The 22,779-nt window shown below is 39.5% G+C and overlaps 1 protein-coding gene across 4 annotated transcripts in view; it reads right to left on the minus strand.

Annotated features, from left to right (window-relative positions):
* Nucleotides 1-2,287: 2,287 nt before the first annotated feature.
* The window catches only part of LOC144629286 (A disintegrin and metalloproteinase with thrombospondin motifs 9-like), a 53,375-nt gene continuing 32,883 nt past the window's right edge, over nt 2,288-22,779 (minus strand). For 2 of the 4 annotated variants that reach the window (XM_078487501.1, XM_078487504.1), the window contains 30 exons: nt 22,254-22,415; nt 21,663-21,812; nt 20,973-21,134; nt 20,369-20,518; nt 19,487-19,636; nt 18,898-19,047; nt 18,193-18,345; nt 17,364-17,513; nt 16,786-16,935; nt 16,304-16,453; nt 15,830-15,979; nt 15,443-15,592; nt 14,738-14,887; nt 14,476-14,625; nt 14,039-14,188; nt 13,504-13,653; nt 12,569-12,721; nt 11,687-11,866; nt 10,671-10,841; nt 10,316-10,498; nt 9,420-9,590; nt 9,088-9,267; nt 8,823-8,964; nt 8,013-8,104; nt 7,650-7,744; nt 7,057-7,193; nt 6,078-6,172; nt 5,650-5,754; nt 4,974-5,061; nt 2,288-4,328 (listed from right to left, as the gene is read on the minus strand). In XM_078487501.1, the coding sequence (XP_078343627.1) occupies nt 4,318-4,328; nt 4,974-5,061; nt 5,650-5,754; nt 6,078-6,172; nt 7,057-7,193; nt 7,650-7,744; nt 8,013-8,104; nt 8,823-8,964; nt 9,088-9,267; nt 9,420-9,590; nt 10,316-10,498; nt 10,671-10,841; nt 11,687-11,866; nt 12,569-12,721; nt 13,504-13,653; nt 14,039-14,188; nt 14,476-14,625; nt 14,738-14,887; nt 15,443-15,592; nt 15,830-15,979; nt 16,304-16,453; nt 16,786-16,935; nt 17,364-17,513; nt 18,193-18,345; nt 18,898-19,047; nt 19,487-19,636; nt 20,369-20,518; nt 20,973-21,134; nt 21,663-21,812; nt 22,254-22,415 (4,230 nt within the window). In that variant the 3' untranslated portion in view covers nt 2,288-4,317. The remainder of the gene's footprint in view (nt 4,329-4,973; nt 5,062-5,649; nt 5,755-6,077; nt 6,173-7,056; nt 7,194-7,649; nt 7,745-8,012; nt 8,105-8,822; nt 8,965-9,087; nt 9,268-9,419; nt 9,591-10,315; nt 10,499-10,670; nt 10,842-11,686; nt 11,867-12,568; nt 12,722-13,503; nt 13,654-14,038; nt 14,189-14,475; nt 14,626-14,737; nt 14,888-15,442; nt 15,593-15,829; nt 15,980-16,303; nt 16,454-16,785; nt 16,936-17,363; nt 17,514-18,192; nt 18,346-18,897; nt 19,048-19,486; nt 19,637-20,368; nt 20,519-20,972; nt 21,135-21,662; nt 21,813-22,253; nt 22,416-22,779) is intronic. The other 2 variants (XM_078487503.1, XM_078487502.1) reach the window with 2 other exon arrangements.

Consider the following 22,779-nt stretch of genomic DNA (forward strand, 5'->3'; position numbering starts at 1 on the left):
GGAGGTATATAAAAGGCCAGGGATTTCACGAGTTTGGGTAGAAAAAAACTGTAATTTGAACAGAGGCACATAAAAGTCCATTCATCCACGCCTTTGTTTTTGTTTACAGATGAGAATTTCGGTATAATATTTTTTTGCGGAGCGTGTCTAAAGGAAAGAGTTCAATAGTAATGTGAAACTACCAAAAGTAATTAATTATTAAAACAGACTTCAAGTTGTATAAGATTTCGCTTCGCCATACAGTTTTCATAATTTTAATGGCATCGAAAATGGCGGAGGCTGACTAGGATCCTTTAAGTTCAACTGATAAATATTACGCCAAACAAACAAAAGAATGATAGTAAGAATAACTAGTCAAAAATAAGCACGGATAATTTAAAAAAGCATTTCTGGTAATTTAAGACCTCAGTAAAGAAAAACGCACTAGGATGGATGAGAATTTCTTTTCAACCTGCAAATTGTCCGAATTTAGATTGCAGATAAAATGGCGGAGGCTGACTAGGATCCTTTTTTTTCAATTGAAAAAATAAAAGAAAAAGTTGCAGCATCCCTTCCGGAGGAATGTGAAAGGGGTACAGTTTTTCTATTAGAAGGGATACCTTATCTTAAAACATGATGATATATAAGGGTAGGTTCGCCTTGCCTTTTTTTCCCTTTTTTGTCGGCAGTGCCTACAGCTATGTTTGTATATGAGAAACCAAAAACTCATTGGGAACTCGTGGGGAACTCAGAGAAAATTCAAAGGGAACTCATAGGGCCCTCATAGGGAACTTATTGAGAACTCGTAGGGAACTCATTTCTCATAAGGAACTCATAAGCACACTCACAGGTAACTCGTTGGGGGAATCATAGGAAACTCATTACAAACTCACAGGGAACTCAAAAGCAGCACTGGAAACTCGCAGGGAACTCGTTGGGGAATCATAGGGATTGGGGGGGGGGGGGGGGAGGGAACTCAATAGAAACTTAAAGGGAACTCAAAAGCAACACTGGAAACACACAGGGAAATCATAAGGTACTCAGGAATACATAGGGAAACTCAAAAGGGAACTCATTGGGAGTTGAGAGAGAACTCATAGGGAACTCAAACGGAGCTACAAATACTGAGACCACGTGTCTTGTGTGCAACAATGAAGGCCACACCCATTTCAGATCCGATAATATCTTCCTTTTTCAGTCATAAAAACAATAGGGTCTACCTGGGAAAAAAATATCCATTTTCGAGGTGGACCTCTATTGTTCCCATGCTAAAATAATGAGATGCAAATATTAGCCGATCTAAAATAGGTGTGAACTTGACACGTTCACACAATAAACACGTGAATACACCCTTTCTATCGCGCACACAATTGTCCGACAAATCTCCCGTTTGTAAGAGTTCTTCAAGCACGAATATTGAAAGAGTAGAAATTGGTTAATGAGCCACGAAGTAAGGACCAAGCTGGTGAACTTCGTAGGTTAACCCTATTGTTTTAATGAAATGCAAATACTAGCCGAACTAAAATAAGTTTGACTTGGAAGTTTGCCCGAAGGGGTGTGAACTTTCTGTCTATCGTGTCCAAGTGTCGAAGTCACATCTTCTTTAGGTCGGCTAATATTCGCATCACATTAAAACAACGGGGGTCCACCTCTAAAATGATTAGTTTAGGTCGGTAGTAGCTCATTATCCAATTCCTATTGTTTAAATATTCATAGCTTGTTATTTTCGCTAAGAAGAGGATTTCCCAACTAATAAACTGTGCGCTAGAAAGGGCGTGGCCATGTTCTTATTGTGTGCAAGTTTCAAATTCGCACCTATTTTAGATCGGCTAATATCGGCATTTGAATATTTCAATCATAGAAAAATAGGCTATACCTAAAAAAAACTGACCATTTTCAAGATGGACCTCTATTGTTCTCGTACTAAAATATTGAGATGCAAATTTTAGCCGATCTAAAATAGGTGTGAACTTGACACTTTCACACAATAAACACGTGATCACACCCTGTCTATCCCGTACACAATTGTCCGGCAAATCCCTCTTTTGTAAAAGTTATTCAAGCATGAATATTGAGACAATAGAAATTAGTTAATGAGCCACGAAATAGGACCAAGCTGGCCCATTCTATAGGCGGATGCTATGCAAATATGAGGCGTACTAAAAAAGGTGTGACTTAAACACTTGGGCACAAGAAGGGGTGTTACTACGTGTCTATTGTGTCCATATGCTGACAGAAAAAGAGAATTAATGATGTGCATCAAAGAATTAACACGCTTAACTCACAAAAAGTATGGCAGGACTACAGGTTTATTTTCAACATTTAACTTTTATTTTCTTATAATATATTTAAAATCTGTACACGCACTCTAGTTTGCCACTATAACGAGGCAAGCTAGTTTAAATAAATAAACTTCAACTGTATATATATTTATAAATCTCTACATTTTGTTGTTGACTGCATTGCCAAATATTTCCGCGATTGCACCTACTTTTTACAGCCATTACGTAACGCGTCACGCAACACTTCCATATACAGGTTGCGTGACGAATCAAATAAGGGCTGCATTTAAACAATATTTTAATTATTATTACTTTTCGCATTACTCATAATTAATATTATTTTTATCAGTAGAACGCGTTAATTGCGGAAATGGTTAGTTACCTTTTGTAAAAAAATAAAATTTGCGTGTTAATAAATATAGAATTCTTTCGCTGCTGCTCGAGTGTAAGTTTTTAAGTTGAAATCTGTACAACTTTTGAGATACTAAATCGGACGCGTAAAAATGCAGTATTTCTTTTCAAAACAAGAAGGCGTACTACAAAAGATACTCAGCTTATATTTTAAGATTTGAAATTATTTGATTAACTATCAATATCTTGTTACTCGATTTAAGTTTTTCAGATTTTAACAACAAATGCCGGCTTAATTTTTCTAGTGCGACTTCGTGTTATGACATGGATAGTAAAATAAACTGTTTCTTTTTGAAGAGGCGCAGCATTTCTAGGAAAATTATACCCCAGTTATAAAAAGTAGCTGAGATGTCTTTTAAATAATCCAAGAGTTTGATCAAAATCGTGATAGTTTCGATCTTTTGTTATGCAAAAAAGCTGTTTATAAGTAAAAAAAAGATCTGATGGTATTTTGCATACTTCTTTGCGAAATATTTATAAGTTATTATAAAACGGTGCGAACTATCATATAGAAAAACGGCCATAAAATTTGTTAAAATTGAATTTTTTGTGTTATATCTTTGCCAAGTTAAAATGCCGGGATTAGCCTATTATACATGGGCCGTAGCTTCAAAAAACATTTACTCGAGTCGTTTCGTTAGAAACCAACTGATTTCAGAGATCTAAAGGAAGCTTATCATAATAGTTTAAAATCTATATGCTCTTGTTAATGTTTCCTCATAATTGAGCTGTGCCAATAGATCGTTTTCGAGCGACTTGTAAAGACGTTTTTAGAAACAACTGTCCAAAATTTGTGCTTTTAAAGGCTTAAAGTAGTCGCACAAAATAGCGATTTAACTTCAATATCTATTTACCTTAACCCATCCCATATATTAAATTCATGGTACATAAGAGGGGGAGATAGGGTACCTAGCTAAAACATAATTGTCGAGAATAGCATTTTCCATAATTTTTGTTTATGTTGTAAAAGTATTTCTGCTGACTAATTAAAAATCGCTTTCTGGGAATAAAAATAAGTTAAAAGAATTCTTAGCCAGATCATAAAAATTACGTCTGAAAAGATTGAAATTTAAGTCAATTGCTCTTCTTGTGTTATACTACCTAATATTTTCATTGTTTTTTTGGGTAAAATCGCCTTCATATAAAATATATACCTATTTTAAAGAAGCAATGTCAAGGCTGGGGGCCTGAGTTCTAACGATCTTAAATTCTGTTCCAGTCCACAACGGACTCTTACGATCTTAGTCATAGCAAACGATCAAGACTCCAACCTTCTGTTAACTTAGAAACGTCACGCATTCACTCAGCCTTGACAGTGGCCCTTTCATAACAAAGTGTTACAACGTTTACGAAAGTAACGCAACGTGACATTACGTAACGCAACAACATGAAGCACTTTATACAACGACTCTTCTCGTTCCAGCAGCTTAACCATTTATCTTCTTGTATTTTTCTTTCGTGGATACGATTGCATGACAATAAATACCTCCGTGACTCTTGTAACGCAAGATTCAGTCTGTTTCGAATGGACGACTCTCTTTCTCAGTGAAGTGATATATTTTCCTCTGAATGGCATCAATTGTAAAACTCCTATGTATGGAAATATGTACACCTATTGGAACCAATAACTAACGAACTCCTGACCTCAGCTGTCTTCTGCAAGAGAGAGAACATGGAAATAGTCAACATTTCTTCATAGTTTTCTTTCCTTCGCTTCTACAAGAGGGAAAAAACTAAAACTAAAAATATTTTTAAACAATCGTAGTAACTGTGGATGAATCTTGGATTTTCGAAATCCAATTAAAAAACGGGAGTATTCGCAATTTTATATTCCGAAACATTCTCGTCCCCAGAGGCCGAGATTTTTTTAAGCAGCACCAAGAATCACGAATAAACTCTGAATCTGCTCAGAATGGAATCGACCAGAGATGGAAGCTAGCTCGCCACAAGGTGCGTGTCACCTGGGGCCGAGTTTCCAACCCAATTGACGTCATAAGGCAGAATACTTTACGTCACTTGACAACGCCCTTTTAAAAATCGTCGGCTCAGGATGGAATAAGTGTTGATCTGCCTCGTCCCCTGGCGCCGATTGGCCGGTCGGTTAAGGCGGGAAAACGGGAAGCGCGGCGCAGATGGAAGTCCCACAACGCCAAGCGAACTCCGCACGACCAACGAAAAGGAAGCCTGGGGGCGAGGCAGGGTGTTGATTGAGTCTGGGATCCTATAAACAGCGACTAAGATTTTGTTTTCCATGAATCTTAATAAGTTAACTAGAGCCGTTGATAAAGTTGCTTGTCTCACCTTTGACCGTTTCAACTTGTAATCCTACTTCATCAGGGCTACAGATGCCACATCGTCCTCCACATTTACCTATAACTTGAAGCCCTTCCTGGAATTCAGAGAGAGATAACGGTTGAGTAAACACACGGACAAAAACGCAAAAGGCTTGTACAGAAAGAGAGAAACTAGAAATGACGACGCTCAATAAAACCAGCTTGTGATGATTGTGGCGTGATTTTAGAAAGGGTTCGATTCCTTTTAAGGAAATCGAATAATCTGAGAAGGTAAAAATCTCATTTCTATCACGCAAGGTAAAATCTTCATTCGAGCCTGGTGGCCCATCAGGACGGAACTTATGCCAGTTTCGTAGCATTAAGCGACTTGGAGTATTTCTACTCGTCCCTTGGATGGGATGCTACTCCATCGCAGGGTTAACCCCTCCCAGCATTAAATTGGCGGTACCCATTTATACACCTGGGTGGAGAAAGGCACTATGAAAGTAAAGTGTCTTGCCCAAGAACACAACACAGTGCGCTGATCAGGGCTCGTATCATAAATACTACAAACTTCTAAATTTTTTCATTCCTGAGAAATTAAGCCTTCAGAAAGAGGGTTTAACAATTTACTGTTTCGCTTAACTGTCTCACTCTGGAGTCGAACTTGTTCAATTTCATTCTACTGATATCATTGTACGTACCGGGTATCTGTATATAATTTGAGAATATGCTTGACCAGTAGAGCCCCACATCACTTTGGAGGTTAACTTGATGCCAGTTTCGTGCAAATTGATGCTAAAACGACCCTGAAGATAGAAGTAATAAATAGTAAATAAATTTTAAAAAGTAAACAAAAACACAGTATATTGTTTATTATTAGGCATGGCTAGGACCGAGACGGCTTGATTTTCTAAACATTTTCTTTTAAAATCTTTCAATCCCTCATACACTACTTCCCTATTCCCTTTTTTCTTCAAATGAGAAGTATAAAAAATAAATTCTATGACGTCAACGTTTCGTCACTAGAATACGTCAGTTGCTTGGCAACCACCGTGACGACATATATAGTCTCAATGTACTCTCAGCACGGACATTTCTATTTTGCCCATTTTATTTTCTGTTATTTTACCTGTGGACATTTTCCCTGTGCACTGTAGCAGTCTCCTGCTGTTCCGTATGGTGGTGGGTTTAAACCTCTTGTCACTGCAAATTGCCTGTCTTCCGCTAAATAAAAACAAGAATTATCGTGAGAAAAAATCTCTGCATAAAACAAAATACTGCCTGTGCTTTTATTGGTTAAAAGCTTCTTACAACAAATCTGCGGAAACATAGAAAACTATTTCGAGAGTTTGTTCAGAAAGAAAATAGAAAACGTTCTTTCCTTGTTGCTAAAGAGTTAGAGAAATAGTTGTAAAAGTTTGGGTGAATACAAAAATTCTGTGGAAATCATCTTTATCGTCCTTCCAAACATGGAAAACACCTTTTTCGATAAATAACACTTCTCAGTGAAAGAAAACTGACTTCAAGTTGTGACTAGAGAGTGTACACCTAGAACAACCGCCAAGCTTAATTGAGGTAAATTATTTAACAATTATTCCAAGTTTTTTGGACTAAGTTTACTTCTTGGTGGAATTCAAAAAACAATCCGCAGATTAACCTCCAACAACGCCATATTCTATTTGCTCTTCATCCTGAAAAGCAGTCTTTTGGGGGTATTTGGCCGCGAAAAATGAAGACCCTTTCGGTTTCACTGCCTTTCTTAAGTTTTTGAAAAACAAGCTCGGGATAGACAAACAGAAGTTTCGAGACCTAGTTACTTTATAGTTTACATTACATTACCTAGTTACTTTATTTCTGTAAGTTGTCTTTTTTTGTTGTATTTTGTTTTATTTCATTGTTTGTAAAAAAATGTCTATTGTAAAAAATTGTCTATTATTAAATAAATAAAAAAAAAAAACAATTATTCCACCCGCGTTTGTTGGATATGAGATCGTTATAGCCAACGAGGCGCCTCGTTGGCTATCTACCATCTCATATCCAACGCGCGCTCGTGGAATAATTGTCAAAAAGACCATTTAATTGAAGTAAAAAAATTTGATGTAACTCACCGATTATCTTCATGGTAGATAAGTTTATTCTAATCTTTGAGAAGTAAGATCCTCCAGACAGCTTGTAATCATCATTTTCACAGTCACACTTGTCAAAATGAGAGCCATTGGCTGGACACTTCCAAGGGTCACGCAATCTACAGAACAACGGTTTATTTATTAAAGAAGCTATGTCACGGACAATGCAGCTTGAAAAAATTGGCAAGTTTTTTTCAAGTTTGTCGTTTCTAATCTGTCTTAATCTTCGTCAGTCGAAATCATCCTTGATTATTTTTGGTTTCTTATAACTCTGTTAGTGTTTTTCGCTGTTAGAAAACTATTATTTTAAGGTTTCCTTCAATTTGAAAGTTATCAGAAAAATGACTTAAAATACCGTGACATGGCTCCTTTAACATAAATTTCTTTATAATTAAACTATACATAACCACGTTTCCAAATCGATACACACACCCCTCCCCAAAACAAAAAACTCAGTAACGTGCGTTATTTTAATGAAAAACTTCTATCTAAGGTTTACTTAAGGGTAGATCAAGAAAGCACACAGTTCCTCGTTAAAACGCTACGCATTCACACACAACAAAAACGTGTCGAACCTTTTTGGATAAATTTCTGCAAAGTTTTCTGACGGACCAGTTTTGAGTGTTATGTACTCCTTTGGTTCTTCAGACATCATTGCGTGACAATACACCTATAACATAAAAGACGAAATTTAGAATTAAAACAACTAAATACTAGTTATGAACAGTGACCCAAATCCCACTTTCCGAGTGAAAATTTGCCCAAAATCCAGTTCTCATTTGACCCCTTCAGGCCCCTCACGTTATCTCGCAAGTAAAAGATTTACTGACAGAAAACATTTTATTGTTGACAAAAATAGTTGATATCATTGATCGTCAAAATTTAGCTTTACTAGTGTTCTATTTTCAGACAGTACGTATTTTTTTAAAGCAATTCACCTGAAGTTCTTTTCCCTGTACAATCAAAGTCTGTTCACCATCCGTCAATACTCCGTTAGTCAACTGGACGTCTTTACAGCTCGTTGCTGGACCTTTCAAAATGAAATAAACAGTTGACCAAAATAATAATTCTCCTCAATGATCCCCATACACTTTCTTTAATGTTAGTTCTAAGAGTTTGGTGGTACATCAAGACAAAATTGTTGGTGGACGATTCTCTTTATTTCCGTGGCCACTCTATTCGACAATGGCTTTATCAAAATCACATGTTAAAGGGACTGTGTCACGGCTAAGTTAAGTTCATTTTTTTAAATTTTTGCCAAAAACTTGCTATGAAACTTAATGTTTGCAAAGAAATTACTGCTATGGATCCAAATGACAAAACCATAGCTTTATTGCAACCAAACGTGTCTTTTTCCGGGCGTCATAATTTAACTGTGTTACAAGCAAACGAGACTAAATTTGAAAACTGTTCAGCCCAACAATGTTTCAAAAACCCATATTGCAATCCGTCATTTTTGGCCATCCGTACCTTCTTTTGTATTTGCTGTGTTATTGAATGTTCCTTCATGTTCCTTTTTGTATTTCACCGAATTTGATGGCCATTTCCGATGCCTAAATTTAGCTAGAATCCGTAACACAGTCCCTTTAAACACTTGTAAAAAAAGTTCATGAAATTGATTTGTCCCATTTCACTACACCCTCTACCCTCTATTGTACTTTGTCTTAAGGTTATTTTGCCATTGTGATTTTGCATTTAGTTTTTTGTACGTGTTGCGGGCCTGTGCGCAATTGGTGTTCATTACTTACAGGCGTTCATATGGCACGGCCGCCTGGGGTCTGGTTTGCTTGATGTGGGCGACGTGCAGTGAGAGTCGTCGAGATAAGTTCCGTTTCTAGCCAAGCACTTGACAGCTCTCTTCATGACTCCGCTTCCACAACTGACGGAGCACTGTAAATGAAAAGGAGACTGAGTTTTAGTTTGCTTAACGAAGACAAAAATTCGAGCGCTAGTTTCAAGGATCTCGTCCGCCATTAGGCAAGTAGCTGGTTAGAAAAAATAACATGGCTTTACCTGAGACCACGGTCCCACTCGCCAGAATAGAAAACCGCCACACTGTCCCAGGTTACATGGCCGCCAAACGGGAGGTTTCGTCCGTCTGTCGCATTCCGTATTCGAAGACTGGGCTCTACCAAGTTTTGCAACACATTCCACTGGTCTGTACTGATACCCGCGTCCACACGACTTGGAGCACTGCAGGCGCAAAAACAAGGTAACATGAGTATTCTCGTGCGCTTAAGCTACACCATCACTTAGCAATCTTACTGACTAGGAAACAACAGTAGTGTGGGCTCATTGTGTTCTCGAAGAAAAAATATTTGCGCCTTTAACATTAAGTGACTTACCGCTGACCAGTCACCGTGCTTCCACTTGGGTGGACATTTCGATTCAAGACATAAGGAAGAATTTTCAGGTTTGGATGCAGGGTTACATAGCTCAATACTGACTTTTCTTCTCGACAAGTCAACACACCAGATATCACGTGACTTCTTTCCATACCCACACGAGTTGGAACACTGAAATTAGAAAATTAGAAATATAGGTTAGATTCTAGCAAAGAAGAAAACCTTCCATGCTATTCAAAATATTGTAGCTAAGATTTGCCTGACAAATAGTACAATAATCTACAAACTGAAAAATATCTGGTTTGTAGCCAGGCATGCTAAGATTAAAAATTATTTGATAAAAGTTGACACTGGCTTAAAATATCCACCCCCGCCGCCGTTTTAAATTTACATATTGCTGAAGAAGGCTACAGCAGTAGCCGAAACGTCCTGTACATATTTTAAGCCAGTGTCAACTTTTATCAAATAATTTTTAATCTACAAACTCTCTTAAGCCTTTATTATTATATTTTTTAATTCGTATTTTTTTTTTGGGGGGGGGGGGGGGAGCTCCAGGGCTAAGGGCGTTGCTTTGTCTCGTTGCTTGAGGGAATGGCCGACCCGAACTGTAAGACATGATGTGTAGAGGACATTTTTAAGAACTGCATATGTTGTGGGATGTGCATTTTCAACATACGAATATAGAGCAGTTTGTTAACATTTTTACTTAGAAACAGTATTATATTAAAATCTTCAGATGGGATTTAACTTTTTCAACCGGCTTAATTCATGGTCACTGACAGAGGTAGGGACTCAATGTCAGCAACCTGAATGTAGTTTGTGCCTAAGCTTATACTTAGATCCCGAATGTAGCCCTGTACTCTGATTGGCTAAAATGTATTGCGGTGACGCCTGACCTGACTCCATGTGGACGTCTGCCAGTAATAGACATTGAGGAAGGGTGGACATTCTCCTTTGTTACAGCGTTGTTTCTCTGATGGACGCGTCTTAATGTCACAAAACATGTCACCTTTGTACTCCAACTGGTGAAGACATCTAATTGCTCGCGTCTTGGTTCCCTCTCCGCACGATTTGGAACACTGAAGAGATAAAACGTTATTATAAAATATGTTATATGCCAGATATTAAGCTGTTCCTTCCTTTGCACGGTAAAAACAACAGCCGTTACCTGGGAAGCCACTATTCGTACTGATGACTCAATCGCCTGTTAATAAGGAAACTAACATGGTGTATTTTTTACTTAAGGCTTACCTCGCTCCAGACTCCACCCTCCCATTCACCGCAGCGGCGTTTTTTGTTACACGAGCGATGTGTTCTGGGTTTATGTTCGTCTGCGCAGTATTCATCCGGGACTTTTGTTCCACTTTTAGTGCTGCACCACACATCACGTGACTTGTCACCAAGACCACAATAAACTGAACACTGGAAAGGTTGAAAAGAATAACAAGAAATTTAAGTTCAAGTTTAAAACAGGTTGCAAAAGAAAGAGAAAAGATTGGGCAGTACCTTTCTGTGGTACTGTTTATTATGCTGTATAAGGAAGTTCTAACGTTTAAGTCTATGGATGAAATCCTAGTGTGTGTGACCATTCGCATGAACGCTTTTGAACAGTTCTTTCACGACGTCTCGTTTATTAAAACAAGGTCATTACCCTGAAATAGAACTGAACATAGATTTTTAACCAAACTTCGCCCACTGGTTTATTACTTTAAGGGAACTTAATAAAAAAGGGCGGTCACCGTTTTCGTTTAGGAGCAGCAAGACCTTGTATATTCCATATAATTCCTTTATAATTCCTCTGCGAGTACTGGCAAAGTACACGTTTTTAGCGATAATTTATTTTTCAAACATAGGAATTGATCTGTTTTCAATTTACAGAAAGAATTTGATCGCTACACCCAAAATATGAGAAAAAATTGATAGGTCACCGTTTACGAGAAAGCGACAATTTACTTCTCTCGCGGACTAAGCCGCATAGAAAAAAGCCGCCATTTTTTATGAGCGCGCGCTAATTACGCGTAAAATTCTAGGCAGTAAGGATACGCAATGCAATACAGGGCAATGACCATAAGGTGTACAAGGTGGTTCTTATATATAGGTGTTGTCGATGAATTCGTAACTCTAACGTGTGATCATTCAAAGGAAGTTATCGAGCGTTCTTCTATGTGGAAACACTTGTTTGCCGATAAGTTGTAAATAGTATTTAGTTTGAAGCCTTGGCGTTTTTGAAATGGAAACAGTTCAAGCAACAAACACTGTAACATTACCTTGCCCCACTCCCCTTTGTGCCACCTGGCATCCGGGTAACACTCCTTGGCTTTACAAACTTCTCGGTCAGGAGGCCTCAGCTTTGCATCACAAGCGGGCTCGTCTAACAATCTGCGAAGCTTCATCGAGAAACAGCCTACAGCTCTTCTTCTGATTCCTTCTCCGCAAGTCCGAGAGCACTGCAAAGTGATATTATGTTTTAGTCCTTAGTTTTCTGTTTTTTTTTTTTTTATATTAAATTTATATCAGGACGTTGCGATCGAAACTGCATTTTTTTCCTTACAGAGTATAGATAAACCATTTATAGATTGCACTCCAAATGATTCACAAAGGGACGATGTGGCTCGTCTGGTTTGGCAACTGAATCTGTTTATTGCATTACGCAAACTTACACTAGACTCACTGGAATAATATAAAGCCGGCGACACACTTGGCGATTTTATTCGCCGATCGCCGCCGATATCTAGCATGTCAGATATCGGCGATTTTTTTCGCTGATCGCTGGCGATCAAAAGGAGCGCTACCTAAATGTACAGAAATCTAACGCCATCTTACTTGTAAGAAGAACACTGGCGTCATGCATGAAAAATGAATAAACGAATGAATAATAATGGTTCTCGTAAGGCGCATTTGCAAAGCTCAATGCGCTTCACAATAAGAGTAACGGGACGAGATCGGACATCAGCATATCAGGTGCCTTTGGCAGCCGCTATCCGTCCATGTATATATATGATCTCGTCCCACCACCCGACCCATGGATACACAAAACACCGGGAACTTCGTGCCCTACGAAAGTATCATGAATCACAAAAATGCAAGCTTGCACACAACGCAGTTTCTTCGAATGAAAAACAATTCAAATCAAAATCTTGCAACTTTACCGGAGTCCACCGCCCAGTGTTCCATCTTGGACACAGCCCGAGGTAGCACTTGGCCTTTCCTGCTGGTTTTGTTTTTTCATCACATGACGCGTTCACTCCACTGACACACTCAATCTGTCGTTGTTTGTATCCACCACCACAAGTTACTGAACACTATGACACAAACCAGAGAAAAAAAAGTTAATAAAGTTACGACAATTCGTTTGGAGATAACGATGTTCATCCTCGTTTGAAATTTCGACAGAAAGACCACTTATTCGTTATTGACACTTGGAACACCATAATGCTTGTACCATATGTATTTATTCTTGGTTTGACCATTATATCATTAAGAAATATTTCTGACGGCTTTGAAAGTTCTAAGAGTGGCAAAGTTCATAACCATCTGCTTAGAGCTGCTAGGATTTCTGGTACGAAACCGTTATAATTGAAGGAGAAACAAGGTCCTCAAATTTGGGCCAAATAGAAGCCCACTATACTACTTATGCATAATCCGTGCGCGCTTTGTTATTAACAGATAGATGTACAAGTGAAAAGCCGTGCGCCTTAAAGGGACTATGTCACGAATTTTAACAGATTTTTTAGCAGCCAGCGAAATTTATATTTGTGTCGTAGGAAACTTAAAAATAATGGTCCATTGTTATTAACAATTGCTATTTTCGAGCACTAAAACAGTTCAAAAGTGCGTTTGGCTGCGGATGGCTCGCATGTTTTCAATGTTTTCAATTTTTTATCTTCGCGCCTTCAAAAAATCTCGATATTTATATCCGAAGTTTGATTTCTATCCCCAAATAAAGGTTACATCTTGAATTAAATATTAAAAGATAATGTTTTTAATAGGTATAGTTGCATACCACTTTCAGAACAAGTAAGACCAAAAGTCGTCGAAATCCCCGTGACATAGTCCCCTTAAATGAACAAAGAAGTGTCCATACCTCGCTCCATTTTCCTATTTTCCAATGCAGGCAGACTCCAAGGTTACAACTCTCTCGGTCAGCCGGCTTGGTCCTAGAATCACAAGTGGTGGCCGCCCCATCGCATTCAACTACACGCGTTTTAACTCCTTCGTCACAACTGGCTGAACACTAAAAATTCAATACAGAAATATCTAAATCAGAATGTCACAACATAGAGATTTTCGAATTTAAGTTGAGTTTTTAATATTTCAGACAAAGAACTTGTAGCGTTGGAAATAATCACAAAATTAAAAAAAAAACACTACAGTAAAATCTAGCAAACGCGCACGCTAAAGGGACATACACGAATGCACGCTTTAGTTGGTGCTGGTATTATAGAGGACGGATCATTATATATTATATAAAGTTGGATCCCTCCGCGACTGTGTGAATGCATGGTCAGGGATCACAGTAAGGCCGTACAAAGGTGGTGTCGATAGGGAAAGATCGTTGAAAAAAAAAAAAAGGGAAAGATTTGCCTTAACGCGGTCGTGCATACTACTCTACTGCTCACCTGTGACCATTTTGTCACCCTCCACTGAGGACATGAACCAGCGTTACAACTGATAGCGTTCTGTGGTTTTGTTCTTGGGTCGCATTTGTCTGTTCCTGCACTGCATTTGACGGTGCGTTGTTTACGTCCGTCTCCACAGGTTACTGAACACTAAAAGGAAGCGACACAATAACAATAAAAAATGGGACTGCAATTTACCAGCGAATTAAAAGTGTCCACTATTCGGAACACTAAAAGTGGTCCAGTTTAATGACCCATCCTCACCCGAGTCATACATCGTCGAAACACAGTCATATCTAGGTAGCACTGCAATCGTACCACAGTCATACCAAGAAGTGGCAAGACCACAGACATACTACGACATAGAACGACGACATACTGGCCTAAAATGACTATCGCTGTTGCCGTAAATTCATGGTATTTTAAAAAACACTCACCGAATTCCACGCCCCTGTTTCCCATTTCGGACATTCACCAAGGTCACATCTTGTTGTCGTTGTTGGCTTCTTTGTTGGATCACACGTGACATCCGATCTGCTGCATTCCACCGTGCGTTGTTTAGATCCGCTACCGCATGTGACTGAACACTAAGAACGAATGATCATGATATGTGAATTTTTAGGCGCGTTCCTTGGTCAAATTTAAAACTGGAATAAACACACTGGGGCTAAAAGGACACGAGACCTGCAAGACTCCTACCTCGCTCCAGTCGCCTACTTTCCATTCTGGACAGGACCCAGGGTTACATTGAGAAACAGATTGCGGTTTATTTTTTGGATCACATTTATTTCTTCCACCACTGCATATGACGGCGCGCCTTCTGGAACCAATTCCACACGTGACGGAACACTATGAAGGAACAAGTCAAGTAGTTGGCAGGGTAGATATACAGAGCAACCCCACTAACCCAGATATGCAGCTTCACGTCTACTCGATAATACAGAGACAAAATTTTGGGGAGGGGGGCGGGGACGGAGGAGAGAGGAAAAAAAGCGGGTGTCGAGCATAAGCTGGATTCCTTGTTGATATAGAAAACAAGATTATAAACAGCAATGACGAGGATCGTTTTCCGAAGATTATCCGAAGAGCATTCGGCTTCAGCGAAACTTGCCGAAAAACGCTATTGACATTTGTTGGTACTTTGAAACCCCGAAACGTTTGATGAACGCAAAATTTTATTGTGCAAAGAAACAGTAAGTTAGTGTACCCCATTTTTGTTAATAAACAAACCTCGACAAAACATAATTTTTTGAACTGAACCAGTTCTGCCGACAGTTTTGTTTGGAAAACTCACACTTGATTGCCTTTTTACGCATAAAATTGCTTCTCTAGTGTTTGCACTGCGTTTTTGATCTTTAAAAAGAGAATTCCCAATGACAAATATAAAACATAAAAGCAGCCTACCTGATGCCACTGTCCAACTTGCCAGACGGGACACGAACCAAGGTTACACCGTGACGTGGCTGGTGGTTTGGTGTTGACGTCACAACTGACGTCTGATCGACTGCATTCAACACTGCGTTGTTTTGACCCTTCTCCACATGTTGCCGAACACTAAAAACAATGTGTATTAATTACGGCGTGTTAGTAAACAACTGCACAGGTGCAGCGGACCACAAATAAATCGGCCCGACTAAAAATAATGGATTATATTGGCCCTTTAGAAAGATTTTGTAATGAGAGTATTTCTTGGGTCATCTACGGGACGAAGTCCCCTTTTTGTACATGGTGAAAATACTCTGTTATGCGTCTCGTATCACCCTTGGATTTGCTGTACGAAGTGAATCTTACCTGACTCCAATCTTTGACTTTCCACTCAGGACAGGAACCAGCATTACAGTCTGTTGTAGATTGTGGTTTGTTTCTCTCATCACACTTTCCCTTTCCTCCGCTACATTCCACTGTGCGTTCTCTTTTTCCATTTGCACAAGAAACTGAACACTATGGAATAATAACAGAGAGATACGTTGACATTTTTCAGGAAACAATTGAATTAATATTAAAGTTGGTAAACTTCCATTACGAAGACAGCATGGGATCATGTTAAGCGTCCTTATTCTACGAGAAGTCCGCAGATTACGACCACAACGATTTTCGGGCACGTACCCAAGGTACTCTGAACACACCAGAAAGATGACCAGATCTTTATGAGCTTTTCTCGTTAAAAGATAGCAATATAAAGTATTCAGATCCACTAAAATGATTAAGAAAAACGATCTTATCCAGGTGTTCTTCCCAATCATATATGTACGAAAATAATTTTACCTGAGTCCAATCTCCAACTTTCCACACAGGACAGGGACCAGCATTACAGCTTGTTGTGACTTCTGGTTTGGTTGCAGCGTTACATTTGCCTTGTCCTCCGCTACACTTCACGATGCGATTTCTTTGTCCATTACTGCATGAGACGGAACACTGTGGAATAAAACAAAAGAAGGTTACGATTGAACATTTGAGATAAACGAGGAGGACAGAGTTCGTCGGGAGGAAATCCTCGTTTACATTAGCTTTATAGTCGAGGTAAACCCCACCGATTTCGACCACCTATGGAGGATTCAGACAAGATCCGAAAGTGTCCCGAACGCACTAGAAAGATAATCAAATTTCGCTGTTTTTTTGAGCTGTTCTAAGAATGGCAATGAAAGCTTTAAAATCTGTGAAAATGTTTCAAAAAAACAAAATCTTCTCGTCATTGTCAAAAATGTGGTCTGGCTCTCTAAGCATTTCATGCTTTGAATGAATTTTACCTGACTCCAATCTCCAACCTCCCACTCAGGGCAGGAGCCAAGGTTACAGCTTGCTGTAGCTTTTGGTTTTATTCGTCTGTCACATTTGTCCTTTCCTCCAGTACATTCTACCGTACGATCTCTTTTTCCATTTCCACATGACACTGAACACTGTGGAACAATAACAAAAATTTAGGTTGTCTTTTCAGCAGAACAATTTTAAGAAAACGTTATCGACAAATAAATTCCCTCTGTTGTTTTCTAACACTTCTATCAGAAAGCAGGAATGGCGCAGTAGTGAGAGCGCTTTTCTCCTAATGGAATGCGGCCCCGGTTCGATTCCCGGACTCGGCGTTATTTGTGGGTCGAGTTTGTTGTTGGTTCGCGTCCTTACTCTGAGGCTTTTTTTCTGGGTTCTCTGGTTTTCCGTCCTAAACAAAAACCAACATTTCTAAATTCCAATTCGATCGGGAATAGTGGATAAGAGCCACCTTGTGGAATTGCCCTGCAAATTCCCATTTATTTATTTTTTATTTTATTAATCACACCAGTTAGGAGAATTCACACATACATCAAAACAGCTTGCTAACACTCCCTACCTGACTCCACTTTCCTACTTTCCACACTGGGCATGCGCCCATATCGCACATGGTATAAACGTCTGGCTGATTTCTGTAGTCACATCGGAACTTCCCTCCAACACATTCTACTTTGCGCCGTCTCCATCCCCTACCACAAGTCACTGAACACTGAAAAAAATAAACGAAACGACACTCTCAATTCTTGGGCCATTTAAATAAAGTAAACCTACATAAAAACGATGCAGTGGAACCTCTCGTAAGCGGACATCCTTAAGACGTGAAAAAGTGTCCGTTTAGGAGAGGTTTTTTTCTTATGGGAGGTTAAAAATGTAGTGTTTTTATTTGGCTGGGACCACTGCCAAGTGTCCGCTTAAAGTTAGTTACCCGCCTGCCGGAGGTGTCCGTCAGCGTTGGTTTGACTGTATTCTTGTCCAATTTAGAAAGTTTACCAGAAAAAGAGTGCTTAAAAAAGCCTTTCAGAATATTCTTGAGTTTACTCACATAACGGTTTTCTTAAAGCGACTTCATAACAGTAACAACAATAACAACAACATGAATTATAACAACAACAACGACATCAACAACAATAATAATGGCAATACCGCCAACACTCTCTTAACGGACACCTCCATAAGGCGGACACCTGTTGATGGACCCTGCCGTTTTTCAGTCATTTTATTGTAACTTCACTTTCTATAAGACGGACACCTCTCTAAGACGGACAGTTGGAGCCGGTTCCGAAGGTGTCCGTCTTAGAGAGAGTTGACTGTAAGTAGCAACAGCGACACCAATAGCAACTTTAGCAAAAACAACAACAACAGCTAAAAAAACGTTTCTGGTAATTTACCTCCTGCCACTCTCCGACTTTCCATTCTGGACAGGGTCCGTGGTTACAATCTGCCATTCTGTCTGGCTTATTATCTGGATCACATTGTGCGTTAAATCCTCCAACACAGTCTACCGAGCGAGTCTTCTTTCCCCTCCCACACGACTTGGAACACTGAAAGTCGGCCACATAACAAGAATTAAAACATGTAACAACATCCGTCCAGCCAGTAACAATGTTGTTAATGCATTCTTATAGGATTGACGTAAAAGCTAGGGTTTACATTGTTTGCAAGCAAGCTATCCATTGAAAGGATTTGTGGGGTAGTAGTGGAGAGTCACTCAGTCATCTGTCTGTCTTCTTGTGTCTGTCTGTCTGTCTGTCTGTCTGTCCTTCCGTCCGTCAGCCGCCCAGCTAGCAAGCAGGCCCGTCAGTCAGTCAGTCAGTCAGTCAGTTACCCAACCAACCAGCCCATCAGCCAGTCAGTCAGTCAGTCAGTCAGTCAGTCAGTCAGTCAGTCAGTCAGTCAGTCAGTCAGTCATTCAGTCAGTCAGTCAGTCAGTCGGTCGGTCGGTCGATCGGTCGGTCGGTCAGTCAGTCAGTCAGTCAGTCAATCAGTCAGTCAGTCAGTCAGTCAGTCAGTCAGTCAGTCAGTCAGTCAGTCAGTCAGTCAGTCAGTCATCGATTGATATACTATTTTTCCTTGATGTAAGTACTTTTTCGTACCTGACTCCACTCTCCCGTTTTCCACTTTGGACACGGTATGTTGTTACATCTCAACGTGGTCCGTGGTTTGCTGTTTGGGTTGCACTGAGAATTAAGTCCAACGCATTCTACATTGCGTTTCTTTAACCCACTACCGCACGTCGCTGAACACTGTAAGAGAAAATATATAGTGAATGACAAAAAACAACAACAACAACAAAAAAACAGAAATAAGCGGCCTTTTCCTTTAACGTCTACAAAAAGACACTATGGTTAGCATATTTCTTTCTTTCTTTCGCTCGCTTGCTTGCTCTTTATTTGGTTCATTCATTCGTTCGCTCATTGTTACTTCCTTTATTTATTCATTTGTTCGTTCTTCCGTGTTCGTTCTTTCGTTCGCCCTTTCTTTTTCATTCTTTCGTTCGTTCGTGCGCTCGTTCGTTCGCCCTTTCTTTCCCAATTCGTTCGTTCGTTCGTTTTCTCGTCCGTTAGTTCGTCAGTCGCTGCGTCTGCGTCGTTCGTTGTTTCGACTGGTCGGTCAGGCGAAACACCACATGATCCTATTCCCCGCTGGATGCAAAAATGTGCTTCTCTAACATTTGATGCGTACCTGACTCCATGACCCTGGTTTCCACTCTGGACACAGCCCAGGATTACATCTGGCAATGCTCTGTGGTCTGCTATTGCTATCACATCTGCCATTACCCCCATTACATTGAACTGTGCGTCTTTTAAAACCATCACCACAAGTCTTCGAGCACTGTAAACAAAAGACATCTTATAAAAAAAGGCCTTAAACTCAACTAAGGTGCACTTAAGTCCATTTCGTCAAATAACATTTTTTAAAACTTGCGTTTTTAAAACTTGTCAATGTTTGCATCTTCGTGAAAGAGTTTTCGAAAAGATAAAGGTATGGGGGCAATGAAAGAGAAAAGTCTTTATGCCAATTAAGATCCAAATAGGCAGAATATAACGGTTTCCGCGAATTCATGGGAATGAAAAGAAGGCAATACTCAATCTTAAACGAGAGCACTGTGGACAAAAAAAAAATTCCAAAAGTATTTTGTGTTGTAAAACATGAATTCACACGTAATGAAATGGTATTTTCTAAAGACATTCAAAAGTCAAGAAAGTCCGGAAGCGCGCGGGAGCTGATCGAGTCGAGACGTCGTTTGCTAGCCAAACTACTATATTATTATATTATTATACATATTTATTATATTATACATATTTACATAGATAATTATATAATTATTTTTTCCTTTTTATACAATTTTGCGTTCACGCACACATTTTAACGAGCGCTTGCGCTCCTAGATGTCGCGTGGTTAAATAAAGTATTGTTGTTGTTGTTGTTGTTGTTGTTGTAACAATCGCATATTTACATAAACATTTCCCCTATGGTAGAAACAGACATTTCTTTTGCTTAGTCTTTCTTACTAAGGAACGCAAAGGTGATACAAAAAGCTAACGATTGTATAAAACGACTTACCGCGCCCCATGAACCTGTTGTCCATTGTGGACATGTTTCGAGTTCACATCGTTCTGTTGTCAGCGGTTTTGTCCTTGCATCGCAGCTTATGTCCTCATCACTGCATTCCACTAAACGGGTCTTAACTCCTGAGCCACAAGTCACTGAACACTGTAAATGAAACAAAAGCGCCATTAGTTATCAGTTAGATGCAGGACAGCATCAGCACCCATAGAGCCTGGCGCGGACTTAATTTGTTTGCAGGAATTGCAACAGGGACGGCCTTTCCAACACAGGATTGTAATGGTAAAAGTATCTTGTATAGCACATTTCCCAAAGCTCAATGCCCTTCACAATTTAAATCACGGGTTAAGATCAGACATCAGCATATCATGCACTTTTGGCAGCCACTCTCCGTCTATATATATGATCTCAGCCCACCACCAAACCCAATACTTCAAACAAAGGCCAGTCCACAAGAACGGGAACGACGTGCCCCTACTTTTTGCTATAAGTGTTGTACAGTCACAGTAGGCACAAGAGACTGAAACTATGGCGCATATTCAGTGTTTCTCTCGAGCAAGACGGAAGCCAAGTGGGGAGCAGTTTCAAATTGACTACTTACTTTGCTCCAGTCCTCTGTCATCCAATACGGACACGGTCTGATATTGCAGTTTTCTTTAGCAGCAGGTCTGATATTCTCGTCACATCCACGACTCGACTGGCCATTAGCAAATCTACAATCAACAGTCCGGTGCCTTGTCCCCTTGCCGCAGGAAACCGAGCACTAGAGAGAAGGAAATGTGGTTAAAACTGTACTTGTTTTACAAACAACTTGATTTCAAAGAAAGATCTTGTTGCAAACTTGACCGCTTCCACTTCACTTCTTTTCAATTAAAGGGACTGTGTCACGGATTTTAATCAAATTTAGGCATGGGAAACTGAATGACCAACAAATTCAGTAAAATATAAGAAAATAACCTCGATAAAAACTGTAAAGAAACATTTCAATAACACAACAAATACAAAAGAAGGTACGGATGCCCAAAATTGACGAAGATTGAAACGGATTGCGATATGGGTTTTTGAAATCTTGTTGGGCTGAACAGTTTTCAAAGTTAGTCTCGTTCAATAAAGCTATGGTTTTGTCATTTAGATACATAAAAGTAATTTATTTGCAAAATTTAAGTTTTACAGCGAGTATTTGGCAAAGCTTAATAAAATAATCTAACTCAGCCGTGACACAGTCCCTTTAAGTAATCACGCTTTTATCGAATAAACTAAGCTTACACGCGATACATGTCAATAGTTTTACCTCTCCCCACAGACTTGCTATCCACTGTGGACACTCTTTGAGTTCACATCGTTCTGTGGTCTGTGGCTTTGTTCTAGCGTCACAGCTTATGTCTTCATCACTGCACTCCACTGAACGAGCCCTGACTCCTGAGCCGCAAGTCACTGAACACTTTAGAAGAAAAATAAAAAAGGCAGTCAGCTACACACAAGCATGGTTTCAAAACAGTACACAGACAAAAAAATGGCGGAAAACTATAAAACGAACTTTGCTGGTCTCGACATTTTTCTCACATTTTCAGGGAAAACAAATACAAAGGATACCTCTCGGAATCGAACAAATGGGTAAGAAAGTTGCAAAAAGACTGTAAAAAATTTACTTCACCCCTGCTGGCTGCCCCGCAAAAAGAAAAGATCTCAATGCGGTTAATAAGGGCTGTAACTGGAACGGACGACCCGATCAAGACAGAGTAAATGAAATCGAAAAACTTGTTCTAAAATGGAAGCAGTTCCTCTTTTTTCACTTTATCCTTATACTTTTTAATTTTTCAGACTTATTGTTTGACGGTGTTTCCTTATTCTGATAGGTTGGCGTTAGAATTTGACAGCTTACCTTGCCCCAGTCTCCCCTTATCCATGTAGGACACGGTCTGATGTTGCAGTCTTCTTTAGTTGCAGGTTTGATTTTCTTGTCACATCCGGGACTTGACAGGCCATTTGCAGATTTGCAATCAACACTCCGATGTCTTTGGCCTTTACCGCAGGAGACTGAGCACTAAGGAGAAAAGTATTTGGAAGTTTGATTCTACCGCAAACAACTTCAGGATTAAATAAGTGAATTCTTGATAAATCCATGCAATGCACTTATAACACGTGGATATGGTCAAAAATGTCGAAAAAGACAATTATTGAAGCACAAACTATGCTTGGGTATGGTGCAGCCATTTAACAATTATCCTGCGAAATCGCGCGGAATATCGCCTGATACTTAGCCGACGAGGCCGTAGGCCGAGTTGGCTAAAATCAGACGATATTCCGCAAGATTGAGCAGGATAATTGTTTTATTATTCAACAAATTGTCAACGAAACACATTTTGCAGAAAGCAAAACTGTAATTATGCACCGCTTCTTGACAAGAT

The sequence above is a fragment of the Oculina patagonica genome, chromosome 10 (genome assembly GCF_052425735.1).
Source record: "Oculina patagonica isolate OP01 chromosome 10, crgOcupat, whole genome shotgun sequence".
In the NCBI taxonomy this organism is placed as follows: Eukaryota; Metazoa; Cnidaria; class Anthozoa; order Scleractinia; family Oculinidae; genus Oculina; species Oculina patagonica.